The 25,372-nt window shown below is 47.1% G+C and overlaps 1 protein-coding gene across 1 annotated transcript in view; it reads right to left on the minus strand.

Moving 5' to 3' along the window:
- LOC138282652 (membrane-spanning 4-domains subfamily A member 15-like) overlaps positions 1-25,372 on the minus strand; it is a 189,578-nt gene that overhangs the window by 71,486 nt on the left and 92,720 nt on the right. Inside the window, exon 4 of the mRNA XM_069220452.1 lies at positions 2,024-2,086. Within this exon, the coding sequence (XP_069076553.1) occupies positions 2,024-2,086 (63 nt within the window). The remainder of the gene's footprint in view (positions 1-2,023; positions 2,087-25,372) is intronic.

The raw sequence follows: 25,372 nt of genomic DNA on the forward strand, positions 1-25,372 counted from the left end.
GTATTTAGTGCTTTAACATTTATATGCTGCAGCCATATTACTGTATAATGCTTTAAAGCTATTTTATGCTTTGAAGATTTTTGTTTTTTTAGGCCTCCAGGAATAATGAGTTATTTGTTTGAGCGCAATATTACAACTTTACTGAACTTCTTAATAAATACCTATGACATTTGTGCACTGCAGCTGCTCCCACACCCTGTGCAGACAGCCAACCCCAGCTCATGAGCTGTAGCTGCAGTCCATGTTGAAAACTGTCAGCTGGCTTTGCTGTGTTTTAACTGTGATACACTACTAATCAAGAGGTCATTCCAATGGTAATATCATAAAGTTGGACGCCAGCCCTTGGAGTAGTAGTCGTAGAGTTGTCCTGCTCCCTAGTTCAAAATGTGATTTGCTCATTTAGTTTATGTTTTTGCTTTGCATTTTGGAACTTGTAGTTTTATTTTTAAAACATGATACAAGCTGTAATCCAGCCCTTTGTGTAGTGTTCATAGAGTTGTACATCTCTGTAGTTTAGATGTGTGACTCGATCATTTAGTTTATGTTTCTGTTTTGCATTCTTGGACTTGTAGTTTTATTTTTCTAACATGATACAAGCTGCGAATATGAAGCAGAAACCTGACTAGATGAACTACACACATTTGAGTTTTTGAAACTTGAGCACTGTGTGTGTGTACTTATAAAACTAACCTCGAGGGCAGCTTACAGTTGTTTATGCTATACAATGGTCAATATTTTATAACTAATGTTTCAGTTCAAGACTGACTGAGGATCATTAATATCTTATGAGATGGCTATCCTCAAGTGTGTGAAAAATCATGGGCCTTTTGTTCGACTCCCCAGACTGCAGTAAAGAGACAGTGATCCAGGAAGCATGCATTCTTGGAGTACAATTATTTATTCATTGCTCCACGGGCAATGTCGCCTGTATCAACTGCCAAGTAAATATGTTTTGCACCTGGGAGTAGTTTGTGTTTTAAGGGCCTTATTCAAAAAATACTCCAGTAGGCCTACTAGCCCTTTAGTTACATGCAGGGCCACTGGAATTCTGTGGCAAAAAGAACCAAAGTATGCAGCAGGTTAGACCAATTAATGTGGCAAAAAAGTCTAGTTATACATTTACAATGCCAATAGCTCCAACTCAAGTAAATGCAAGACCTATTGCATTGCAAATGATTGTTTTCATTGAAAACAACACATACAAACTTAAAATCTTTTTGGAATCAATTCCTAGGAAATCAATGGTTACAGTGAAGTAGTAGTTGAAAACTAGGCCTTAGGACATACCAAATAAAAATCCTAATTAACTTTTGGAAGTATCATCAGTTTGATGCTGCAACACTTCTAATGGAGCGTGCTTTTCCAAACCCAAACAAATTCTAAAATAGAGACAAAGCAATTTATAGATAACAATATTCCGGTATCATTATTTGTTAGTTGGGATAAACAGCACTTATTACAAGTTGTTCCTCAGTAGTGGCGATCAACATGCAGATTTTGATGATGACAGAACCAAAAATAAATTCAAATGACACAATAACTACAATTCACATTTATATTCTGGCAGATTTGACCTGCTGGAATTTAACTCTGATGGTCGACTTTTACATCACCTGGTTATTAGGGCAGGGAGGCCCATTCGCGATGAAGGCCTTAATAGACAGAAAACCGGGGTGCAGCTTGACTTTAAAAGAAAGACTACATGTGAGAATTCTGCTGTAGACAGCTTCTTCATGAAGGGGAATTGAATCATGTGAAATCTTAAAAGTAACAATATTTACTTTTTCATACAATCTGCACCACAACAAAAGTAAGGAGGCCCTGAAGCCAAAGTAGTTAGTTGACTTGAGAATGAGGAGAACAGAAACTAGACAAGCATTGTGGCACTCAAATGGATAGAACTCAAGTGGTTCACGGCTTGTTATAGGGATAAATGAGAATCGATTTTCCTTCAAGGGAAATGTGGCAAGACGTCACAGTGACCAAATGAGAGATCTGTAGATTTACCTCATGCAAAACTTACCAGACAGGTAGAACCGTTCTTTCTTGCAGCAGCAGCCACAGACAGTCCTCCAGAGATGAAAAACTAATGAAGGAATAGGACATTTTTTATTAGGAATATTCCTAATTATTCAAGCTTAGTTTTTGCCACTGGAGATGACATCCCCTTTCCACCAACCATTTAAGCATGCATTTGTACATCAGAGTCTTGGTATAGCTTTAATCCCAATAAATGGAAGCCAATTTAACACAGATTTGATGTTCTTGTGCATGCAGCAGCACTTAAAAGGGAAGTTTGGATTGGTGGCACACACATCGACATCAAGGCCGGACGGGCCATACTGGGCTTCAGGCATTTCCTCAGTAGGTTGAAAGGGTGGGGGCTGCTTTTGTCACGGGGAGGGCGATTTTGTAGCCGTGCATCCGTTTTAAAAGCACTGCAGGGTTCCTTTTATATTCAACAGTTTTCAGACAATCATAAAAGTGCCAAGATAACTCTGGTGATTAATGTACCTGCAGGAGTGAGATCGGGTTTTGTCTAGTGGCAATGTTGCCTCATCTAAGGTAGAGCAATGGGTTAGTATGCCTGCTGCAAAGAACGTGTTTGATGTAGATCACAGAGCATTTTATATACATACCTCAGTGGGATACTGATTTTGTCACAAAACTCCTGCTACTGTGCAGTTTATACAATCATAACCTAACAAAGTGAGCTATGAACTGCCATCAGAGAGCTGCATGCAAACTGTATGGTACAGGTTAGAAAGTTATGTTTTTTTACCCAGTCTTTGATTATCCTGATTGTGCTAAAAAGGGTTTGTTTGGGTAGAAATAAATTGCTATTAGTAAATTCAATCCTAACCACTGTGTTATTTTCTGAATCTTGAGTTTATGCTTCCCGAGACCAAGCACTCATAAACAAAATCTACCAGTATGGATGACATGTGAATCCTACACCTTGTAGTCCCCTTTGTCAACATTTTCTATACACTGATTTACAAACACATAATTCATTGTCTCTGTATGTTTGTGTTATCTAAAGTGGTCCCTACGCTGGTAAGAGACGCTGTAAAACAAATGAAGTACATGTGAGAGAGGGTGTCGTAGTTGGACTCTTGCTCTTGGCGAGACTGCTTGTTTTTGGGTGACAGTACTTTTGTTTGTAGGCAATTGAGTCACTCCTACAGCAAGTCACAACTGTCTGCCCAACTCTCTTCGCTCAAACGCAGTACCTAAGGTGATTTCTGGTAGCCTTACTCATCAACTCTAGATGCAACCTCTCAGGGGAGTCATGGTGGAACAGAAGTTACCCTTTACTCTTGTTAGCAATAAGTCGCAGTCACACACAGGCAATGAAGGAGATGCAGAAGAGTTTTCAATATATGTATTGAAAAGACTGCAATCTGTGATAAAATGCATGAGCTGAAACGGTTAGGATAATGAGCAGTAATAAAAGCAATATCGTGAAGATGAGAGTTGTGAATATAAAATCCCCCTCCATCTTACAATAAACATGAGATATGCAATTCCTAGCGAAGAGAGCCTAATCCCTACCCTAACAAGAGCTAGATGTGATAAACCCTAATCTGTCAGTACCATGACCATGAGAAGTGCCTCCCAACCCTCGTTACCTTGGACTCTGGGTCAGACTCCATGGAAATACGAAAGCTGAATTCTGCAGCAAGGTGACTTGCAGCGTAGGTGGAATCCAGAAGGAACCCCTTTAATTACCTTGTCCGTGTGAGGTGTATTTATACGGTTCATGTAGGATCCCTGATGTAGGTATGCTCCTCAACAACTGATAATCTGGTAGACATGTTGGAATTTCATAAACAATCCCTGACAAGTGTGCATAATGTTCCTGTCCCATGTAAGTGGGGAAGGGACATGATGACAATACCTACATGTATCACTGAAAGTGATGCTAATAATGATATATTCTCAGAATGACACTGATAGTGAAAATCAAAACATTTCTAATAAAATATAAGCAATAGCAGAAAGCTGAAAGAAATAATAAAATAAATGGAACAAAACAGAGCATGCTAACTGGGTAAAAGGTCACTAGGTATGAGAGCAACAGGTCTGCAAGCCAAAAGCTAAGCTAACTCCTGTGCCCAAGGTGAAACTTAAATGGATTCACCACAATGGACTATGGAGAGATGAAATCCATTGTTAGAGGGTGACAGTGAGGGAATCATTGAAGGACCCCAATAAAGCTTGCCATACCCTAGTTCACTATACGATCATCATTTACTACTATGCTTTAAAACTGATACAATTTAATACATAATAAAATATGTGTTGTAGAATGCACCATTTTTTCCAAATTGTATTTGGGGAGAACCCCCCCTAGACCCATTGTAGAGGTCAGGCTCTCTGGCTGTGACCGATTGAGTGCTGGAATGCCAAAATTTGCCAGGGCTGCTTTGGGTTCTCAGTCCGGCCCAGATCGTCATATCGTTCAATTCAGCCTACTAAACCTCCTTCGTTCATATATTTGCTAGTGCTATATAAACAGGAGCTAATGTGTTCCCCTAAAGCTTTAACATTCCATACTTTACACTGAAACAATTTTCCACAGTAGCATCACATACCGTAAATCTGAAATCCTCAGAAACGTGGTGCTCCATGAAGAAACAATGGATGCACAGGACCAGTAGAAGCAGTGTTCTTTTATACAGAGTACGAAATTAACTTGCCGATACCAGTTGCAATGTCAGTAATGTAAGCTACTGTAAATTTGATGTAACCAAAAGGAGATGTTCAAAGCTCGTAATTATGTTTCTAAATTTTAGAGAAATTGCATGCACATTTCACAGAATACACATACTTTAACAAGTTTGGAAAGAAGAGTCAAGAAAGTTTATACTGAATGATGACTGTGCTTTGGTATTGATAAAAGGAGGGTGTAGGGAGAAAAACATTTAGGGCCCGATTCAAGAAAAAAAAACAGTAAATCTGCACTCATGGCTTACGTCTATGTGATTTTTATCTAAATTTTGTTTTTCATCAATACAATACCAAAGAAGCGATGTCAGGCACAGACTTTCACAGCTAGGAATGTCAGGTGATTCATTTAATGTGGTCCCATTCACTTTATGTAGAGTTCTCGATAGTGACAAGGGTCCAGATATATCAACCCTTTTTGCATTCGCAAACGGTGCAAATGCCCGTTTGCAAATGCAAAAAGCCCTTTCAGAATGTATCAAAGGCATTCTGAATGCAATTTTAAGGAATCGCTAAAATAGCGATACCTTAAAATTGCGACTCTGTTTAGAGAGTCGCAAATTGCAACTCTCTAAATAAAAAATCACAAATCCTTATTTGCGATTTCTAAAGCACATGTATGAAGCAATTCCTTAATGCAAATTGGGCATTAAGGAATCGCTATTACCACCAAGTTGAACTTGGTGGTAACCATGTGCAAATTTTAAAAATGCATTTAAAATGCATTTTTTAAATTTACATGTAAAGCACACATGTCCTTTTGGCATGTGTGCACCTTACATGTTGTTAAAACATGTTTTGGGGTGCAGCAGAGGGGGCCTTAGGCCCCCAGCACCCTGGACTTTGCATTTCCCAAGATTGCGAATTCCAGTTAGGAATTCGCAATTTGGGATATGCAAAATATTCGCAAATATGGGCTGACAGGCCCATAGATGCGAATGGGGGCTGTATCGCAATTTGCGATTCGGTAATAGCATTTGCGATTTTTAAGAAATCGCTATTACCGAATCGCAAATTTGATACATTGCATTTTGCAACTCAGAAATAGCGATTTATAAAAAATCGCTATTTCCGATTCGCAAAATGCATTCTTGATGCATCTGTACCAAAGTCCGCAATGGGGCTCCCTGTGCGCATTTTTTACTCTGTGGGAAATCACTTTTCCTCAGTGAGAAAACATTTACCCAACAGCCTCACCAATAAGGCAGTGCTTCCTTCTTCTTTCGCTGGAACAGGAGTTATAGCAGACGTGTGCTCGAGTAAATCTCAACGAATTTACAGGGAGGAACAATATATCCATTTCTGGCTGTTACCAAACCTCCAAGGCAACCCATGGCTTGGCCACCCCCTGAGTGGGGTGTCTTAGCTAAGGATTCTCTATTTATGACAACCGGGATCCACTTTGTTAATTTTTGCAGGGACAGAAAAAGGAAATGTGATGGTAAACTTCAATTTACCTTTGTGAATCGTGGTCTGAGGTTAATATGTCACTATATTCATGTATTACCATGTATGAAAAGGAGTAGCTAGAGAATATTTTCCTTTGTTTTTTTCCAGAAACAGTCTTTGGTAGGATTAAGAAGACAGGCTGACAATACCTGCCAGTGGCCAGAGTAGCCTAAGCCCAAGATTAAACCAATCGCTGCTAAGACTTCCCTTGCTAAGCCTTTTTTTGACTATTTGGGGTAGTCTGCACTTAGGCCCCATACATTTTTGTCGATGTAAGCTATCCATGCCCAATTTTCACCCCTTTTTCCAACATCCTGGGGATTCTAAGGTACCCAAGGTTTGTGGATTCCCCTAGAGGGGACCGAGAAATTAATCAAAATACAGCTACAATTTGGGTTTTTCCAGGAAAATGAGCAAAAAGTGCTTCAGAAGTAAGCATCTGTTTTTTCCCCTGCAAATGGCATCAACAAAGGGTTTGCAGTGCTAAAATCAACATCTTCCCAGTTTTCAGGAACAGTCAGTCTTAAATCAGAAAACAAAAATTTTCAACACAGTTTCTGCATTTTACTGGGACATAGCCTGTTTTCCTATTTTTTTGTGCTTTCAACCACCTTCTATTTACTGGTAGAAGTGCGAAACCAATGGTGGATCCTAGAAAGCTATACATATCTGAAAAGTAGACAAAATTCTGAATTCAGCAAGGGGTCATTTGTGCAGATCCTTCAAGGATTTCCCAAAGAAGGTTTAACAGTTGAAATAAAGAAATATTGAAAATGAGTTTTAGAAAAGCACAGCCATTTGTGTCTACATTTTTATATGTAACTTCTAACTATGGCAGATTCTTGAATGCAATTTACAGCTGGACCCTTCTGATTGCTTGTATATGTAGGGCTTGTAGATTTACCAAGAACCCTAGGTACCCAGAGCCAATAACTGTACTGCACCATGCAATGATTTTCATTGTGTACAGGGTATACAGTAATTCCTTTGGTAAAATATAAAGAGTGAAACATAGGTATCAAGGAAACATATGTATTTCTGAAATGGGCACAAGTTATGAGTTTATAAGCAGTGGTTATTTCCGCATCTCTGAATTTGGGGTTGCCCATACTAGCATGTAAATTAGAGGGCATTTCTCAAATGATTTATTTTTTACAAACTGTCTTACATTTGGAAGGCGCAAACAATTGTTAATAACACTTATTCTACTATTCTCTGTTCCCCTAAGTCTCCTGATAAAAATTATATCTCACTTGTGGTAAGCTTAGTGCCTGCAAAAGGAAATGGCCCAAAATACAACATGGATACATCAAACTTTTCCACGCAAAACTAGCCAGTTTTTTGCAAAGTGGCTACCTGAGGTTTTTGGACCCTACCTCAGCTGGCACCTAGGGAAACCTGGGAATCTTAGCAAACCTGTACATTTTTTTTTAAACTAAACACCCAAGGGAATCCAGGATGGAGTGACTTGTGTGGCTCTCATCAGGTTGTTCCTTCTACCCAGAGTCTCCTGCAAATCTCAAACTTTGACTAGAAAACACATTCGCTTCACATTTCTGTGATGGAAAGTTCTGAAATCTGCAAAGAGCCACACGCTTCCTTTCACCCAGCATTCTCCTATGTCTTCTGATGAAAATGGTACTTTACTGGTGTGCGTAGGCCTAGTGTCCGCGACAGGAAAAGGCAAAAACCGCAACATGCATACATCACATTTTTACAAGTAAAACGGACCCGTTTTTGGCAAAATGGTAAGCTGTGGGTATTTGGGTGCTAACTCAGCTGGCTCCCAGGGAAACCTAGCAAACCTGTACAATTCTGAAAACTAGACATTCAGGTCTCTCACCAGATTCTGTTTCCCAGAAAATTTGAAAACATTAAAAGTTGTCTAAAAACAGATTTTCATCACATTTATGTGATGGAAAGTTCTTGAATCTGAGAGGGAGCCACAAATGTCTTACCACTCAGCATTCCCCTCAGTCGCCTGATAAAAATGATGCCTCTCTTCTGTAGGTGGGTCAAGTGCTTGTAACGGGGAAGGGTAAAAAATGTGCAGAAATTGAGGGGGAACTAAAGTGGGTACAAAAGGGTAGGCTGACTCTGCTTTGGACACCCAAACAAGTGGGGCAGAGTTGTTATCAGTACAGATGGGGCAATGCTGAATAGTAGGAATTTTGTGGATTCCTGTGGACTACAGAAGTTTCCATCTCCGACATGTAGGGAAAATGAATGGGTTCAGGCAAATGTGGAGGTTTGCAGGGCGTTGTGGGTAAAAAAATGGTGTGGGGTGCATGTGAAACACACCACCCTGGACTCTCCCAGATGTTTAGTTTTCAGAAGTGCTTAGTAGATTTTTCCAAGTGGCAGCATGCCCAAGTCCAAAAAGTGCATCCGCTAACCATTGCAAGTTGGACGATATTGGGAGCTAGCTGGGCTCTCTTGGCACAGGCATAACATCAAAACCCAAAAGAGTAAAATGTCATCTTGCTTGCCACTGGGATGGGATGCCTTAGTCCGCAGCGTAAGAAAGACTGTTGCCCACTTCAGTTGGGGTGGGAGACTTAACCATGCCCGTGGTGGTGGCCAGCCCCCATCCCTACCCCCTTTTTTTTTATTACTTCCCTGGTGTCTAGTGGGTGTTCTGCCCACCCTGGGGGGGGGGCAGATTGGAGTTAATGATCCCTATCATCCCCTAGACAGACTGTGCCCATTTATTTTGGGCCAGTGGGGGTATTGCCATGCCCATTCTGGGAAGCCCCTACACTACCAAAAACAATCCCTGGTGCCTAGTGGGCGTTCTGCCACCCCTGGGGGGTGAAGGGGTCAGATGGCTGCTCATTTCCTCCATCTGCCTCCCGATGGGGCAGAAAGACTGTCTTTACTCAAAGATAAAAGAAAATCCCTGCTGCCTAGTAGCCTTTCTGCCCCTGGGGGGCAGAAGAAAGACTGTGCTGATATTTTTGGGAGGGGTGGGGCCATTACAATGCAAATTTAGTGCAGCCCCATTTCTAGATGTATATAAAAAATAAATCCCTGCCCTACTCACTTCTTGTACTGTTGTCAGAGTTATTCCCCATTCACTGGTGTCCAAGACCAGGGAATGCTCACTAGTAGGCCTCACTGAAGAGTCCACTCTGACTCCTTAGAATGTAGTCAAAGGTGTCTTTGGTGCCGCAGCACCTATTGCAGCGAGCCCCCCAGCATCCTGTAGACCTGCAGCAAGTCTTACCCACCCCAGCAGAAAAGAAGAGTTCAACATCTTACCAACAACCATAGGCGCTCACAATGCTACAGTCCTGCTCAGTCGAGCTAAGCTGAACACAGGAGGTAGTGTAGGTTCTCCATGAGCTTGTGTGGTCAGTTCCAGGAATTGGAGGTGCTCCACTACTTTCTCCGCTCTGCACTCCCCACCAGAGGAGGTAAATCCCGGGCCTCATGATCTGGTCCCAGTAAGGTTGATGCAGTCATGTGTGGGGGTCAGCAGCCTGATTCTACACACAGGAAACAACACATTTGATGCAGCAGCCCTCTCTTTACACATAGCACCAGGAGTCCTCTTGTCAGGGCTCCCAAGTGGACATCTCTCCCTCCAACACTCTCCTTCCAGGGCAAACTAGTTTTGGCAGCAGGCAGGCGCTGGTGCTCCATGCTCCAGAGCAGGGGGTCTTTGTTTTCTTGGGTTATGCCCACTCAACCCCGCAGGGAGACTAGAAGGCCTTAGTCCCCACTCCTGGTCACATACAGAAGTCTTGCAGGAGTTCCCCTCCTCACACAGCCTATCTGGCTGCTTGACAGAAGGACACATTTTTGGGGTCTGAACTTCCTCTTCTGATTTTAAGACCTCAAATGTGATTTAGAGTCTTTCAACTTTTATGTTGGGGATCTGCTTCTTTTAAAGTGCAGTATCTCTTCTTCCTCTTAAAAGACTGTCTGTTACAGCAGGAAAGACTCCAAAGCTGAAAGTCCCACAACACAGGCCATGGTAGTACTAGAGTTCAAAACTATATGTGAGTCACAATGATATGATACCCTTATCAGCCCCATCTCTTTCTTGAAATGTGCTGAGGTCCTTTCCATGTGATCTCTCTCTGAATCAAGAGTACCATTTGAAATGAACAGGGGGAGTCTCTATCTCCCATCACCAGTATGTCACACCCAACTCACAGGAATGCAACACAAATTTGTCATGGGGGTTTCTTCTACTCCGCATGCCTTCACCAGGCAGGCCTGGGCTTCCAAAAATTGAACCCAGTGCCCTCCATGTATTGTACCATTACAGGCACGCTTGCACACAATGTATGTACACGACACACACAAAGTCCAGTACTGTTACCAACATATATTGTGCCATCCCAAGCACACATACATTCAGTGCACACAATCACTGCTCAGTACTGGAGCCTTTCTGTACAGTTCCATGGTATGCCTCACGCAAACCTACACATAGCTAGTATACACATTCCCCACGTGTGTGGTGCGCAACAATTCACCTTCCATAAATTGTACTTCTTTGTCACCACACATATATCAGCACATGCTTTATGCATGTCATGCGAAGCGCTTCATCTCTCATATAATGTAACCTTCTCTGGTCTAAATACACCCAGGACACACAAACACAATACATGCACTGCGCAGCACTGCACTATCCCTGTACAGTACCCTTTTCAGGCACACATACATCCAGTACAGTCACCACTCTTAAGCTGCACAGCGCTTTACATCTAACTGATGTACATCAAGGGTGAGTTAAGCACACAGCAACAGAACTTTAAAATGATGAGACAGCCTGAAGGGCTCACTCCAGTGACACAGGTTAAAAAGGACCTATCCTTTCCTACTGATCACTATATGGTATGTTGTCACCACAGAGTCCGTGCTGCCTAACTCTTGGTGAAATAAGCATTATGTATGGGAGCAATGAATGTTCAATAAACCAGTTATACCAAATAGCCTCCTAATCAAATGTAACTTCCAAGATATAACATGCATTTCTTCATAGCATGCTAATAAAAAAGGTAGCGCCAGTCTTCATGGATACATCATATAGATTTTTACTTCTTCATAAGGAACTGTTCCAATCAGTACTAGTCGATGTTTACAGAAAACTCATCCTAGTAGATATATTTGTCTTGATGCTATTGAATGTCAATATCAAAGCATGCAGAACGATGTTCTTTATGAAGAGATTGTCACCTGACATGTGTTCTGACCCCTTCTTGGGACTTCCTCAAGGCTGATCCAATTAATAACAAATGGAAGTAAGACCAAAACAGAAAACGTAAAATTGATGATTCTTTTCTGTCAATGTTTTAGAGAATAGTGTACCCTACTACCGAGTGGATAGCATCTAATCCACTTGGGGAAAGTTATGGAAAAGAAACAAAATATAGATCCTCATCACACATCACCAGTGAAAGATACTAGTGAGTGAGGGGTGTCTTAAAGAGAAGACAACCTAAATGAGTGCCACTTACACCGAAGCCCTAAGAGTATTAGTGATATTTTAATGATAAATTATGTGCACAAAGAACCAAAAAGATTAGGAAAGATCTTTAGGAGGCATCAAGTTTGTATAGTAATAAAATTCAAAAGTGACCAGACAGTCCATGCTTGTAAGAAAGGTCAGAACCCGTGGATGGTCAGAGACTACCTCATATAAAATTGGTTCTGTTACACCGCTAATCTGTTTGCTGTGCAGACAGGCATTTCAAGGGTGCTAGCTCACTCTGTGTGCAACAACATTGCTGCTGCCTCAATTATGAGCCAGGAACAATGCTGCTGCACCTTTCCCACTAGGCTGATCAGTGGGAACCTCTGGTACTGTGACGGTCTTCTCACCACAGGGCTGGTGGGCCGATTGTCAATCCACCAGCCTAGTAATGAGGCCCTTTGTGGAGGTTAAACATGCGATCAATCAAAGCAAAAGCAGAAAGGCACCTGGCCCTGATGAGGGCCCTACTGACTTGATTAAATTTAATGTTTCTTTATGGGACCCACTCCTTACAAACATTTTCAAAGGCCTGTCACACTCTGCCTTACCTAGTTCATGATGCGTATCAATCATAGTTCCCATATTCAAAAAGGGGGACCATTCGCTTCCATAATGTTACAGATCAATCTCTCTTATTGCCAGTACTGCTAAAATAATGGGACAAGTTATATATAACAGGGTTAAGGAAATGGTGGATACAGGGTCTATTTTGCATGGATGTCAGTTTGGAGTTAGATGCAAACTAGGTACCATTGAACACTGCTGATGGATGTCAGTTTGGAGTTAGATGCAAACTAGGTACCACTGAACACTGCTGAAACCTTAAGCTTGTGCTAGGCAATTACACAGTGGCCTAACAATCTCCCATATACCTAGCATTCATGTACTTGACCTCAGCATCTGTTTGTGTCAATAGGGCAAAACTACAGAACATTCTCACTGACCAGCGACTTGCCACTGTCCTGGTACACTTTGTGGCACATTTTCATGAGGGAATGAAGGCAAGGGTTCATATCAGCCAGCAATGAGAGGTCAAAGGTGGTGTGGAGATAGACAGAGTTGTGTGTTGGCACCTCCTTTATTTATCTGATATATAAATTTTCTTCATCTCTTGTAAGCGGATGAAGCAGTGTTTTTGGCTCAGACTCCTAGGCCCATATTTATACTTTTTGATGCAAAACTCCGCAAACGCAGTTTTGTGTCAAAAAGTATAGCGCCGGCTTGCATCATTCCAGAGCGCCAGCCAGGAGCCAAATTTATGGAATGCTGGAAGCCGGCGCAAAGGGTAGGCTAGCGCAAAAAAAACAATTAAGTTAGCCAGGTGGGGGTGGCAGTATGCAAGAAGTGGGTTTTGCACCATAAAATGATGTTAGGCTGGTCAGAGGCAAAAAAAATGCCTCCAACCAGCCTGGCATCATTTGCTGACGCAAAACCATCCATACCACATGACTCCTGTCTTGGAAAAGACAGGAGTCATGCCCACCACCCTAATTGCAGCACAGGGTCCCAGTGTCCCCTTAGCATGGCAATTGCACCCTGTACCATGCAGGGGGCCCCAAGTTGGGCCTCCGATGGCACTTTAAATTAAAAAAAAAAAACCTACTTAACTGGGATTGGGTCCCCCATCCTCCGGTGTCCCTCTGACGGGTCGAACATCAAAATATAAATAAGGAGTTCGTTTTGCCCCGAATTTATGTAAAAAAAGAAATTAAGCAAATTTGGCGCAAATGGAGTATAAATATCCCCCAAGAGCACTGCATCTCCTTGTGCTTGCCTTTGCTAACTTTATGTCCTCCCTCGTTCTCAGGACTAATTTCACCAAGTCCCATATTATGTCATGTGGTCCCAAGTGTAAACCGATGTCTGCACTGGTCATTGGTTCCAATTTTTTGATGAGTAAGAGCACTTTTCTGGATTTAGGAATCCATTTCTCAGCTCAAGGTTCTTGGTCCCCTTATATTTAACATCGTATGGCAACATTTTCTAAAGCTAATGGGTGCTTATGTAGCCTCCCTCAACCTTCAGGTGCTATTCCATTAATGCCATTGCTCCATGTTTATAAATCTTAGTGTTTGCAATGCCATGTACAGTGCTGAGGCTTGGGGTATTTTGAGTTGCAATACTATTCAAAAAGAACAAAATACATTCCTTCGGAGAATGCTATCTCTTCCTATATCTGCTGCTACTTATTTTGTTCATAAGGAACTTGGGCTACCTTACCTTAAGGATGATTCGGGCTCGACCGGTCCTGCTTTGACTTTCAATTTGGAAAAGCACAGAGGCTTCTTTGACAAAGAAAACTAATAATGGATTGTCTCTCTCTGGATATGGGTTTGCAAATCTCTTGGATTTAATATGTTAATTCTGATTTCAAACACATAGGGATGGAGCATTTTGTTCTCTGATCCCTCCTCCTGTTTTTCTATAAGGAAAAGGTCTGTGGCTAATGTTTTTTACCAGCTTACTGAATCTGTGCGGCTAGGAGGTTTTGTAGGGAGAATGAATATGGGCAGATATTTTGACCTATGGGACTTCAGTTGCTCTTTTGATTACATCTGGATTGCACATAGTAGGTGGTTTACACACATTGGGGGTCATTACAACATTGGCGGGCGGCTACCACCGCCCGCCAAGCTGTAACCGCCGTGCGGCCGCCAATGCGTCCGCACTCCCGCAGTCCCCATTACAACATCCCCGCTGGGCCAGCGGGCGCAAACCTAGTTTACGCCCGCCGGCCCAGCGGGGATGCGGCAGCAACATAGGAGCCGGTTCCTAATGGAGCCGGCGGTGTTGCGGCCGTGCGACGTGTGCAGTAGCTCCCGTCGCTCTTTTCACTGTCTGCTATGCAGACAGTGAAAAGCTGCACGGGGCCCTGTTAGGGGGCCCCTGGTCTCCCCTTACCGCAAGCCTCTTCCTGGTGGTGCAAACCGCCAGCAACATGCTGGCGGTAGGGGAGTCATAATCCCCAGGGCAGCGCTGCTTGCAGCGCTGCCCTGGCGGATTATCACCGCCGGGGCTAAAACGGCAGGAAACCGCCGGCCCCGGCGGTGCGACCACGGCACTACCACCGCGGTCATAATAAGGGTCTCCGTACCGCCAGCCTTTTGCCAGTACGGATGCCACTTTAGCCCTGGCGCTCTCCGACCGCCAGGGTCGTAATGACCCCCATTGTTTTGAATCTCTGTCCTGTCGTGTGATAATTTATCCGAACAGACAGTTCTTCATTTTACATTCTTTTTAGTACATTTTACACACAATACACAAGATTGTTTTTAATCCCAGTTTTAAAGAAGTATTGTTATGATCTTAGTCAGTGCAGAATTACTTTTAGAATGTTATTGCTTTTCAACAATGAGGAAGTGATTATCAATGTTAGTTCATTTCTAAAATCTGCCTTACGCTCACGTAGAACAATGCTTTGATGTCCTTGATAATATTATCTAGTACTGTGTCATGTATTTTAATACATATGTACTTTATATTTCCTGATATTTTTCGAACTGCTAGTTGCTTAACTATTTGTATTGTGTTTGACTTTTATGTTCGTTAAATTGCTGCCAAATAAAGTTTAAAAAAAAGAAAGAAAGAAACCATATTAATAATTTATTTGATTATAACTATTTAAGCTATAGGTATGTAGCCCCACTGTATTGAATGGTGTTAGAAATGGGGTCTTTGGTTGGTAGCCAGGTTACAATCTGTCCAAGCAAGGACCCTCACTCTAATCAGGGTGAAGGAGAAACACACCTGGTTAACCCACACTCACCCCCTTGGTAGCTTGGCACAAGCAGGCAGGATTAACTCAGAAGCAAGTCGTAAAGTATTTGTACCAACACACACAGTAATACAGTGAAAACACTACAAAATGGACACCAGTTTAGAAAAATAAGTAATATTTATCTAAATCAAACAAGACCAAAACAACAAAAATCCAACACACACAAGTTAAAATATGAATTTTCTAAAGAATAAGGTCCTCATTATGACATTGGCATTAATTCCTGCTTACCGCCATGCTGACTGCCGCCAACATACCGCCGGCGGGGCGGATTACCGCTACCCATATTATGACACACACATAGCAATCTGTCACTATACAGACACACACACAAGTCCGCCAGCCCAAAGGTCAGTGATAAACAGGCTGTAGCAAAACCCACAATGTTACGCCAACAGAACTACACCCACAGCATTATGACCCACGAATCACTGCGGCGGACATTCAACCGCAGTAAACCATTGGCGGTACATACCGCCATGCTCAAAATACACACACATACAAAACAACACTACATTGGACAATTCAAACTACACACACCTGACACACATACATACACCACGCCCACACACCCATACCACTATAAAACACACACCCACACTACCCACAACCCTTTACGACTAAAACAAATTGACAACTGAAAGAGAGACACCAAGAGCACCCACAGAACCAGAGCCCAAACACATCGCCCTACACACCCTCACACACACCACTCACACTACACCCATGGCACCACAAAGACACCCCAGGTTCTCAGAGGAGGAGCTAAGGGTCATGGTGGAGGAAATCACCCGGGTAGAGCCACAGCTATGTGGATCACAGGTGCAGCAGACATCCATTGCTAGGAAGATGGAGCTATGGCGGAGAATCGTGGAGAGGGTCAATGCCGTGGGACAGCACCCCAGAACAAGGGATGATATCAGGAAGAGGTGGAACGACCTACGGGGGAAGGTGCGTTCCGTTGTAGCAAGACACCTGATAGCAGTATAGAGGACTGGCGGTGGATCCCCCACCTCATCCCCCACAACTAACAACATGGGAGGAGCAAGTATTGGCAAGCATGCATCCCGAGGGCCTGGCAGAAGTAGCAAGAGGACTGGACTCTGCTAAGTCAAATCTTTACTACTATCACCCCCCTACCTGCATGCCATCACATACCCCCACCCTCACCCTCAGTCCCATCACTCCACCACCTCCCACACACCCCACCATCACAACCCACCCCTCCCAAAACCAAGCCCTGCATGCAACACCAATGCATGGACACCTATCACAGACCTGCATGGACAACTATCACTAAAGCATGCACACTAGAGACCATCACCTAGCCTGCCAAATCACTACTCACACAAGGCAAAGCTGCCAGGGCAATAACAACTATACAGGGAAATACACCCATGCACAAGATGTCAAACGCAGAAACAATAACACTGCATTTACATCCCCACAGGTCCCCCACCCAACGTCACCGGAGAGGAGGTGCCAGCAACATCCACTCCCGCACAGAAGAGGCCCACAGTGATGACAGCAGCTCTGGACGCCTAGATCTGGATGACCAAACTGGACCATCAGGGACCTCCGGACAGTCGGTTACCCAGGCACAGACCCATACCATCACAGAGCCTCACCCCTCAGGAAATACCAGCACAGCACCCACCCAGCAGCCCATACCGCTGTCCCCAGGACACATCAATCAGCAGTGTGTCCATCACTACAGCGACCCCCGGACACCCCACAAACAAAGGATCAGGGACCTGGGGTCAGTGGCAGTGGGCACACGGTTCAGGGGATAGAGGCACAGGACAACAGGGAAGCTGGGAGGACTGCTGTGCGACAGGGGGAGGACAGGCCCAGGGAACCGAATCTCCAGGAGGCACTCAACAGCATCCTGGGAGCATACCACCATTCCCAGGAGACGATGGGCCAGATACTGGACAAGTTGCAGGAGACCCAGCGGCTGCAGGAGGGACAGTACATGGGGATCAGGGAGGACCTGAAGGGCATTCACACCACCCTGGTCACCATTGCAGGGGTGCTGGTAGACATGGCCAACACCATGAGGGAGGCAGTAGCACACCAACGGGCCCCTGACACTAGCCACACCGATGAACAGCCCTCCACCTCCGCTGCCGCTAGTGAACAGGAGGCCCCGCCCCGGACCAACAGGCCACCAGCACCCTTCCCCCTGCAGAAGGAGAACCCCCCCCCAAACGGTCCCTGCGATCCAGGCAGAAGTCAGAGACTATTGCCAATACCCCCACCAGGAAAACTGTCCTGAACGTCACCCTTGTGTCCCACTCTGTCACCCGGTCTACCTTGAACTGCCATTGCTCCACTTCCTATGCCCCCTTGGACAATGCACCTGTGATACAAATAGAGGGGGCTCTTTCCTGGACTTTCCTCCATGATCACCCCAGCCCATTGAACTACCCCTCCACTTATTAGCACTTAAATAAACACCCTTGGAAAAAATACAAGTATGGAGTCTGTCAAATGATTGAACTATGTATTTGTTTAACAATCTGTAAACATTGCAATTAAACTGTACAGTAATGTATACATAGGTATGACCTGTAGTTGGCTGCAGTCAACACACCAGGAGCCAGAGTGGGCCACAGATATCTGAAAATAGAGATGCAAAAGGGTACAGTAAATGGCCATAGATTTGGGAGAATCTGCCTGCCATGTTCAATGTCCAACACAAAACTGTCAATGTAAGGTGAAGCTACAGTGTCTTACCTGTGTGTCACTGGAAGTACTGTCGTATGATTGCTGTTCTGTTGTCCTCATCCTCTGCCTCCTCATCTTAACTGTTCACAGGGTCCACTGCTGCCACACGCCCATCTCCAGCCTCATCCTCCTGCAGAAAAGGCACCTGGCGTCTCAAAGCATGATTGTCTGGCAGACCTTCTTGGGTGAGTAGTACAGGGATCCACCAGTTAGATTGAGGCAACAAAACCTGGCCTTAAGGAGGCCAAAGGTCCTCTCGATAATCCTTCTTGTCCACCCATGTGCCTCATTGTAACGTTCCTCTGACCTTCGCCTGGGATTCCTCACTGGGGTCAGTAGCCATGAGAGGTTGGGGTAACCAGAGTCACCTGCAAATATCGAGGGATACCTGTTAGACACACACTAACCCTTATGGCCAACACCATACCCATACACCAACATACACTGGGTGCCTCTGGAGTTGAGCCATCACATATGGGATGCCGCTATTCCTCGGGTTAAAGGCATCATGCACAGACTCAGGATACTTTGCTTTGACATGAGAGATGTACTGGTACGCCAGGCACACTATCTGCACATTCATGGAGTGAAAGCTCTTTCAATTTTTGAACACCTGTTCATTTCTCCGGGGGGGGGACAAATGCAATATGTGTACCATCAATGGCCCCAATTATGTTGGGGATATGTCCCATTGCATAGAAGTCAGCTTTCACTGTGGCCAAATCCTCCATCTGGGGAAAACGATGTAGCTGTGAATGTGTTTAATCAGGGCAGACAACACTCTGGTCAGCACTATTGAGAACATTGGCTGTGACATTCCTGCTGCCAAGCCCACTGTCACTTGGAAGGAGCCAGTTGCCAAGAAATGGAGCACAGATAGGACTTGCACAAAGGGGGGATCCTGGTGGGCTGACGGATAGCAGATATCAGGTCAGGCTCCAATTGGGCACACAGCTCTTTGATTGTGGCCCTGTCAAGTCTATAGGTGAGGATGGTGTGCCTGTCCTCCATTGTTGCGAAGTCCACCAGGGGGGTCTGTACACGGGGGATGTCTCCATCTCCTAGTCATCCACAGCGGTTGTAATCTAGGGGGCAAAACAGGGAGCAGCTGGTCAGTATTTCTCATTTCCAAACACTACACTGCATTGCATGTTGTGACTGTAACAGTATATTGTTGAATAGGCCCAAATGGTGCTATGTATACTGTGATGCAGCTAGGTGCCATGGCCTGCTCCCCCCTGAAATGGCGTCCACCTGTCCTGTGTGGATGGACATGTGGAAGTGAGGTAATGCCGCTGACGTTGTGCACCGTTGCGGGAGGCGGTCAAGTACCGCCGTGCAACTCCTCATTGGTTGTCATTTGGCCCTATGGGTTACAGTGGCCAATGGTGATGTACGCCGGCAGTGATGGTACGCACCGCCGCGGAGGTGACTGCTATTTTCTATCCGTTCACTCACTTGCTTCCTGACCTTCAACAGGGGAGGGCGTACACATCAAGTGCTGCTGTGACCTGTGTCTTGAACCGACCATGGCTCAAGTCACTGGGGAAAGGGCCCGTGCCTTCATCGCTTCGGAGTTGGAGAGACTGGTGGATGGGGTCCTACCCCAGTACCGAATGCTGAATGGGCCTCCAGACCAACAGGTGAGTACACTGAGAGCAAGATGCATGGAGCATGAATGCATGAAGTGCTGTGTGTGAGGGCCTCATGTGGGGGTGGTTGGTGGAAGGGCCCTGGGCAGCGTGCTGAATGGAATTGGGGCAATGTCTGTGCATAAGGGGATGTGAGGGCTATGGTGGGACATGAGTGTAACAGTGCAGACGGTCTGACTGATACCTTTTTCTATGTGTATTTTTTTGCAGGTCAACGCCCATCAGAAAAAGGGTATATGGCGTGCCATCACCAAGGACGTGTGGACCCTGGGCGTCTATGGCAGGCAGAGTACCCACTGTCGCAAACAGTGGTAGGACCTGAGACGCTGGGCAAAGAAGACGGCGAAGGCCCAAATGCGGATGGCCTCCCAACGAGGAAGGAGTGCCCGTCGAACCCTGATCTCCCTGATGGCCTGCATACTGGCGGTGGCCTATCCGGAGCTGGATGGGCGCTTGAGGGCATCACAGCAGCCACAAGGTGGTGAGTACCGTTCCCCAATATACTACTTGGGAGTGGTGAGGTGGTCTCCGGGTGGGGGATGTGGGCCTGTGGGTGCCCCTAGGCCAGGCTGGACATTGCAGGGTAGGTCCCATGTTGGGCAGGGTCTGGTGTACACCACCTCCCACCAAGCTAGTAGGCATCCACTACTGGGCAGGGGTCTGTGGTTATCAGGTATGCTGCAATTGGCGTTAGGTATCCCTGTACGTGGGCTGGTGACTAGCATTGTGACTGTTAGTGCATTGCCTAGTGAGTGGGGCTGTTCCCTGTGTGTGTGTCATCGTGTACACCAACAGTGGTGTTGGTGCCGCCATTGACCAAGTGTATCCTTTGTCCCTTCCCCCCTTTTTGTTTAGTCACCCTGTCCTTAAGTGCATTAGCATCATTGGGCAGAGGAGCAGAGGCACCGCGACGGAGGGAGCTGCATCCCACATGGCCCAGGAGGCCGAATTCACCAACAGTGAGGGCATCAGTGGGACGGAGGGTGAGGGGAGCACCACGGCGGACACAGGAGGGGACAGTTTGGATAGTGATACCTCCTCCGATGGAAGCTCCCTGGTCTTGGCAGGCACCTCTGTGACGACCACAACTACAGGTACAGCCGCCACGCTCCTTACCAGCACCACCCTCCCAGCAGCCCCTCAGCGAGTTTCCCGTACCTGCTCACCCAGGAGGGTGGGCATCTCCTTTGCCCCAGGCACCTCAGGCCCTGCCCAGGTTAGCCCTGGTGCCCTGAGTGAGGAGGCTATTGACTTTCTGTGATCCATCTCTGTTGGGCAGTCAACCATTATGAATGCCATCCAGGGGCTGGCAGCCCATTTGCAACAAACTAATGCATTCCTGGAGGGCATTCACTCTGGCATGGCAGCCCAACAGAGATCAATCCAGGCTCTGGCCTCCTCTCTGATGGCAGCCATTGTCCCTGTTGCTAGCCTCCCCTCCAACTTAATCTACCCAACCCCAATTCCCCTCAACCTATCCCAAGCACACTGGCAGACCAGCATGCACACAAGACAACACACAGGAGTGGCTCAGGCAAGAACAATCACCACACATCATCCTACAGGCACTCACACAACACCATCCAGATGGAGACATACCAACATCCACTGCCTCCACTGTGTCCCCCTCCTCATCGTCGCCGACTCCCTCCCATTAGCGTCTACACTCACACCTGCAGGCACTGCATCCTCATCCACTACCTCCATCACCAGCATGTCTATCACTACACACCCCTCACTGGCAGTCACCACCCCCACATCCATGCGCACATCCCCTGTGTCCTCTCCCACTGTGTCTGTGCCCCCTTGTCCCAAAGTACACAAACGCAAGCACTCAGACACCCAACAGCCATCCACCTCACAGTAGCATCCAGCCCATGCACCTGCACCCAAACTCAGCAGACAGACACCTCCTACAAGCACTCCCTCTTCTCCCACTCCCAAACCTTCACCCTCTTCCCGCCCCAATGTCCTTAAGAAGCTTTTCCTCTCCACTGTTGACCTTTTCCCTACCACTCCCCCCCCCTCCATCACGCCGGGCCAGGGTAGTCAGCACCAAGGCGAGAACCTCAGCAGGTTGTCGACAACTACTGCAGGTGGGAGAGGCTCCAGGGAACCAGGCAGCTGCACTGAAAGGGCAGGTGCGTCAAGGAAGGGCAAAGAGACACCTGCAGCTGCAAAAGGGAAGGGCAAGGAGGCACCACCTGCTGCCAAAGTGAAGGGCACGGAGGCACCACCAGCTACCAAAGAGAAGGGCAAGGAGGCACCACCAGCTGCCAAAGGGAGGGGCTAGGGGGTTGCACCAGCAGGCAGGAAGGACAGGAGGCCTGGTGCTGGGACTTATACTGAGCCCCCACCACCAACCATGGCAGTTCAGCCGTCCGAGGCTGCAGGGGATGGGCTGGAGCCTCCCCCCACCACTGTCAGCTCCACCACCGGCAGCAGCAGCAGCCACAATGGGCAGCCGTCCGAGGCTGCAGTGGATGGGCTGGCCTCCCCCCACCACTGCAAGCACCGCCGCCAGCACTGCCACAAACACTGCCACTGGCAGCAGCAGCCCCAGTGGGCAGCCGTCCGAGGCTGCAGGGGATGAGCTTGTGCCTCCCCCCACCACTGCCAGTACCGCCACCAGCACCGCCACCAGCAGCCCCGTGGGCAGCCATCCGAGGCTGCAGGGGATGGGCTGGAGCCTCCCCCCACCACTGCCAGCACCAGCAGCAGCAGCCCCAGTGGGCGGGTGTCCGAGGCTGCAGGGGATGGGCTGGAGCCTCCCCCACCACTGCCAGCACAGACACCAGCACCACTGTCAGCAGCAGCAGCCCCTGTGGGCAGCCATCCGAGGCTGCAGGGGATGGGCTGGAGCCTCCCCCCACGACTGCAAGTACCGCCACCATCACCGCCACCAGCACCACCACAGGCAGCAGCAGCCCCAGTGGGCAGCCGTTCTAGGCTGCAGGGGATGGGCTGGAGCTACCCACACCACTGTCAGCACCGCCACCAGCACTGCCACCGGCAGCAGTAGACCCAGTGGGCAGGTGTCTGAGGCTGCAGGGGAAGGGCTGGTGCCCCCCCCACCACTGCCAGCGCCAACACCAGCACCACTGCCAGCAGCAGCAGCCCAAGTGGGCAGCCGTCCGAGGCTGCAGAGGATGGGCTGGAGCCTCCCCCCACCACTGCCACCACCGACACCAGCCCCACCACTGCCACCACTGAGCCGCCGTCACTGCCGGCGGGCAGTGTGTAGTCCTGCCTCCATGGGCTGTAGTGCTTCCTCGACCCTGCAAATCCTGTGGGTGTGACAACCAGGTGAGAGACTGTGGCCTTGCACTCCCCAAGTGTTGCATCACTGTGCACAAGGCCCCCTCTAGAACCAGTGGAAGAAGCCATCCACACACCCCATCTTTGCAAGGGTGAAGCACACTGGGCAGAAGTCCCCCTCCAGAAACAGTGGAGGAAGCCATCCACTCACCCCATCCTTGCCAGGATGAAGCACACTGGGCACATGGCCCCCTCCAGAACCAGTGGAAGAAGCCATCCACTCATCACATCCTTGCCAGGATGATGCACACTGGGACAAGGCCCCCTCCAGAACCAGTGGAGAAGCCACCCACTAGCGAGACAGTGGCCTTGCACTTCCAAGGACCAAGCAGTGGGCAAACCACCCACTTGAGAGACTGTGGCCTTGCACTCCCCAGGACCAAGCAGTGGCAAACCACCCACTTGAGAGACTGTGGCTTTTCACTCCCCAGGACCAAGCAGTGGTCAAACCACCCACTTGAGAGACTGTGGCCTTGCACTCCCCAGGACCAAGCAGTGGGCAAAACACCCACTTGAGAGACTGTGGCTTTGCACTCCCCAGGACCAAGCAGTGGGCAACCCATCCACTTGAGAGACTGTGGCCTTGCACTCCCCAGGACCAAGCAGTGGGCAAACCACCCACTTGAGACACTGTGACTTTGCACTCCCAGGACCAAGCAGTGGGCAAACCACCCACTTGAGAGACGGTGGCTTTGCACTCCCCAGGACAAAGCAGTGGGCAAACCACCCACTTGAGAGATGATGACCTTGCCCTCCCCAGGACCAAGCAGTGGGCAAACCACCCACTTGAGAGACTGTGGCTTTGCATTGTCCAGGACATCGCACAGAGCATGTGGCCCCCTCCAGGACCAGTGGTGTTGTACCATCTTCCGGCTGAGGTGCCCCCCTATTCCCCGTCCCCCTGAGGTGCCTGTGTATTTTCTACCTGATGCCCCTGCAGTGTTCTCTCCTTATTGTTGCAGGAGTAGGTGGGGACTTGACCTATGTGTAGTGGCCCTGTGGCCCATGGACCTTGAGGACTGGGCAGTGTCCCTCCATTTGTAAATATGTATATACATTCAGAATTTAAAGCACAAATTTATACTATTTTGTCTTATTACACTCACTTTAATCAATTCCTTTTGTCCTTGCGTTATTCGTGAGGAATGTGGGGTGGATATGTAATGTTAGTGCATCTGGTTGTGTGTATGGTGTTGGGGTGGGGGTTTTGCGTGTTGCATGTGTGTGCCACTCTCTTTCCCCCTCCCTTGTGTGCTAGGCGGCAGCACTCACCGTGGTTGTCTTCACCGCCATTGATGTTCGTAATGCAGGAAAAGGTATACAAGCATGAGGAACATGTGCAACTCGGCCTCAATTGCGTCGTGGTTGTTCCCTGATTCTCCAGAGATAAGTCCTTTGACTTCTGTGTTATGTTTCCGCCGTGCTTTTGATGTCGTTGGTACCACCCCGGAAAAGGTGGCGGATAGGCCTGTCTTAATACAGTGGGCAGAACATTGACTTCTGCCTGGCTGTTGGCGGTAACCGCCGTGGTGCTGGTTGCTTCCGCCATGGCGGTCGGTGTGTTAAAGTGGCTGCCTGTGTGAGCGGTTTCCACTGTGGTCATAATTAAATTTTTGTTACCGCCGGCCTGTTGGCAGTATTACCGCCGCTTTATCACCGACCACCAGGGTTGTAATGAGGGCCTAAGAGTCTTACTCCATAGAAACCAATAGAAACGTTGACTTTTCACAAAGTTCTTGGTTAGCGTAAAAAAATAAAGCGGCATGGGTGTGCGTGCATTAGAAAAGGCAGCGATGCATTGATTTCTTCCTCGCAAGGGAGGTCGTGTGTTGTTTTTTCTCCGGTCGAGTCGGTGATGCGTCATTTTATTCCCTCGCAACAGAGCCATGCATTGATTTCCAGAAGAGACACCTTGGATCCACTCAGAGTCAGGTTGACTTTGACGCCCAGGAACGATGCATGTAAAATACTGTTGCACTGTGTTAGAGAACCGCACTGCATGGGGTTTTCATCGTTATCAGCAGCTGCAAGCAGGTGTTGTGCATTGTTTCTCCAGCCGCAATGCATGGATCTCCCAGCCATGATGCAGGTGGAGCGTCGACTTTAGCCGTGAAGCCGGCAGTGCGTTGTTTTTATCAGCCGGGTTGCAGATGGTATGTCCATAATTTCCCTGCACCCCGTTCTGTGCTTGGATTTTCAGCTCTTGGTCTGCCAACTTCACTT

This window comes from Pleurodeles waltl, chromosome 2_2 (genome assembly GCF_031143425.1).
Source record: "Pleurodeles waltl isolate 20211129_DDA chromosome 2_2, aPleWal1.hap1.20221129, whole genome shotgun sequence".
Taxonomy (NCBI): domain Eukaryota; kingdom Metazoa; phylum Chordata; class Amphibia; order Caudata; family Salamandridae; genus Pleurodeles; species Pleurodeles waltl.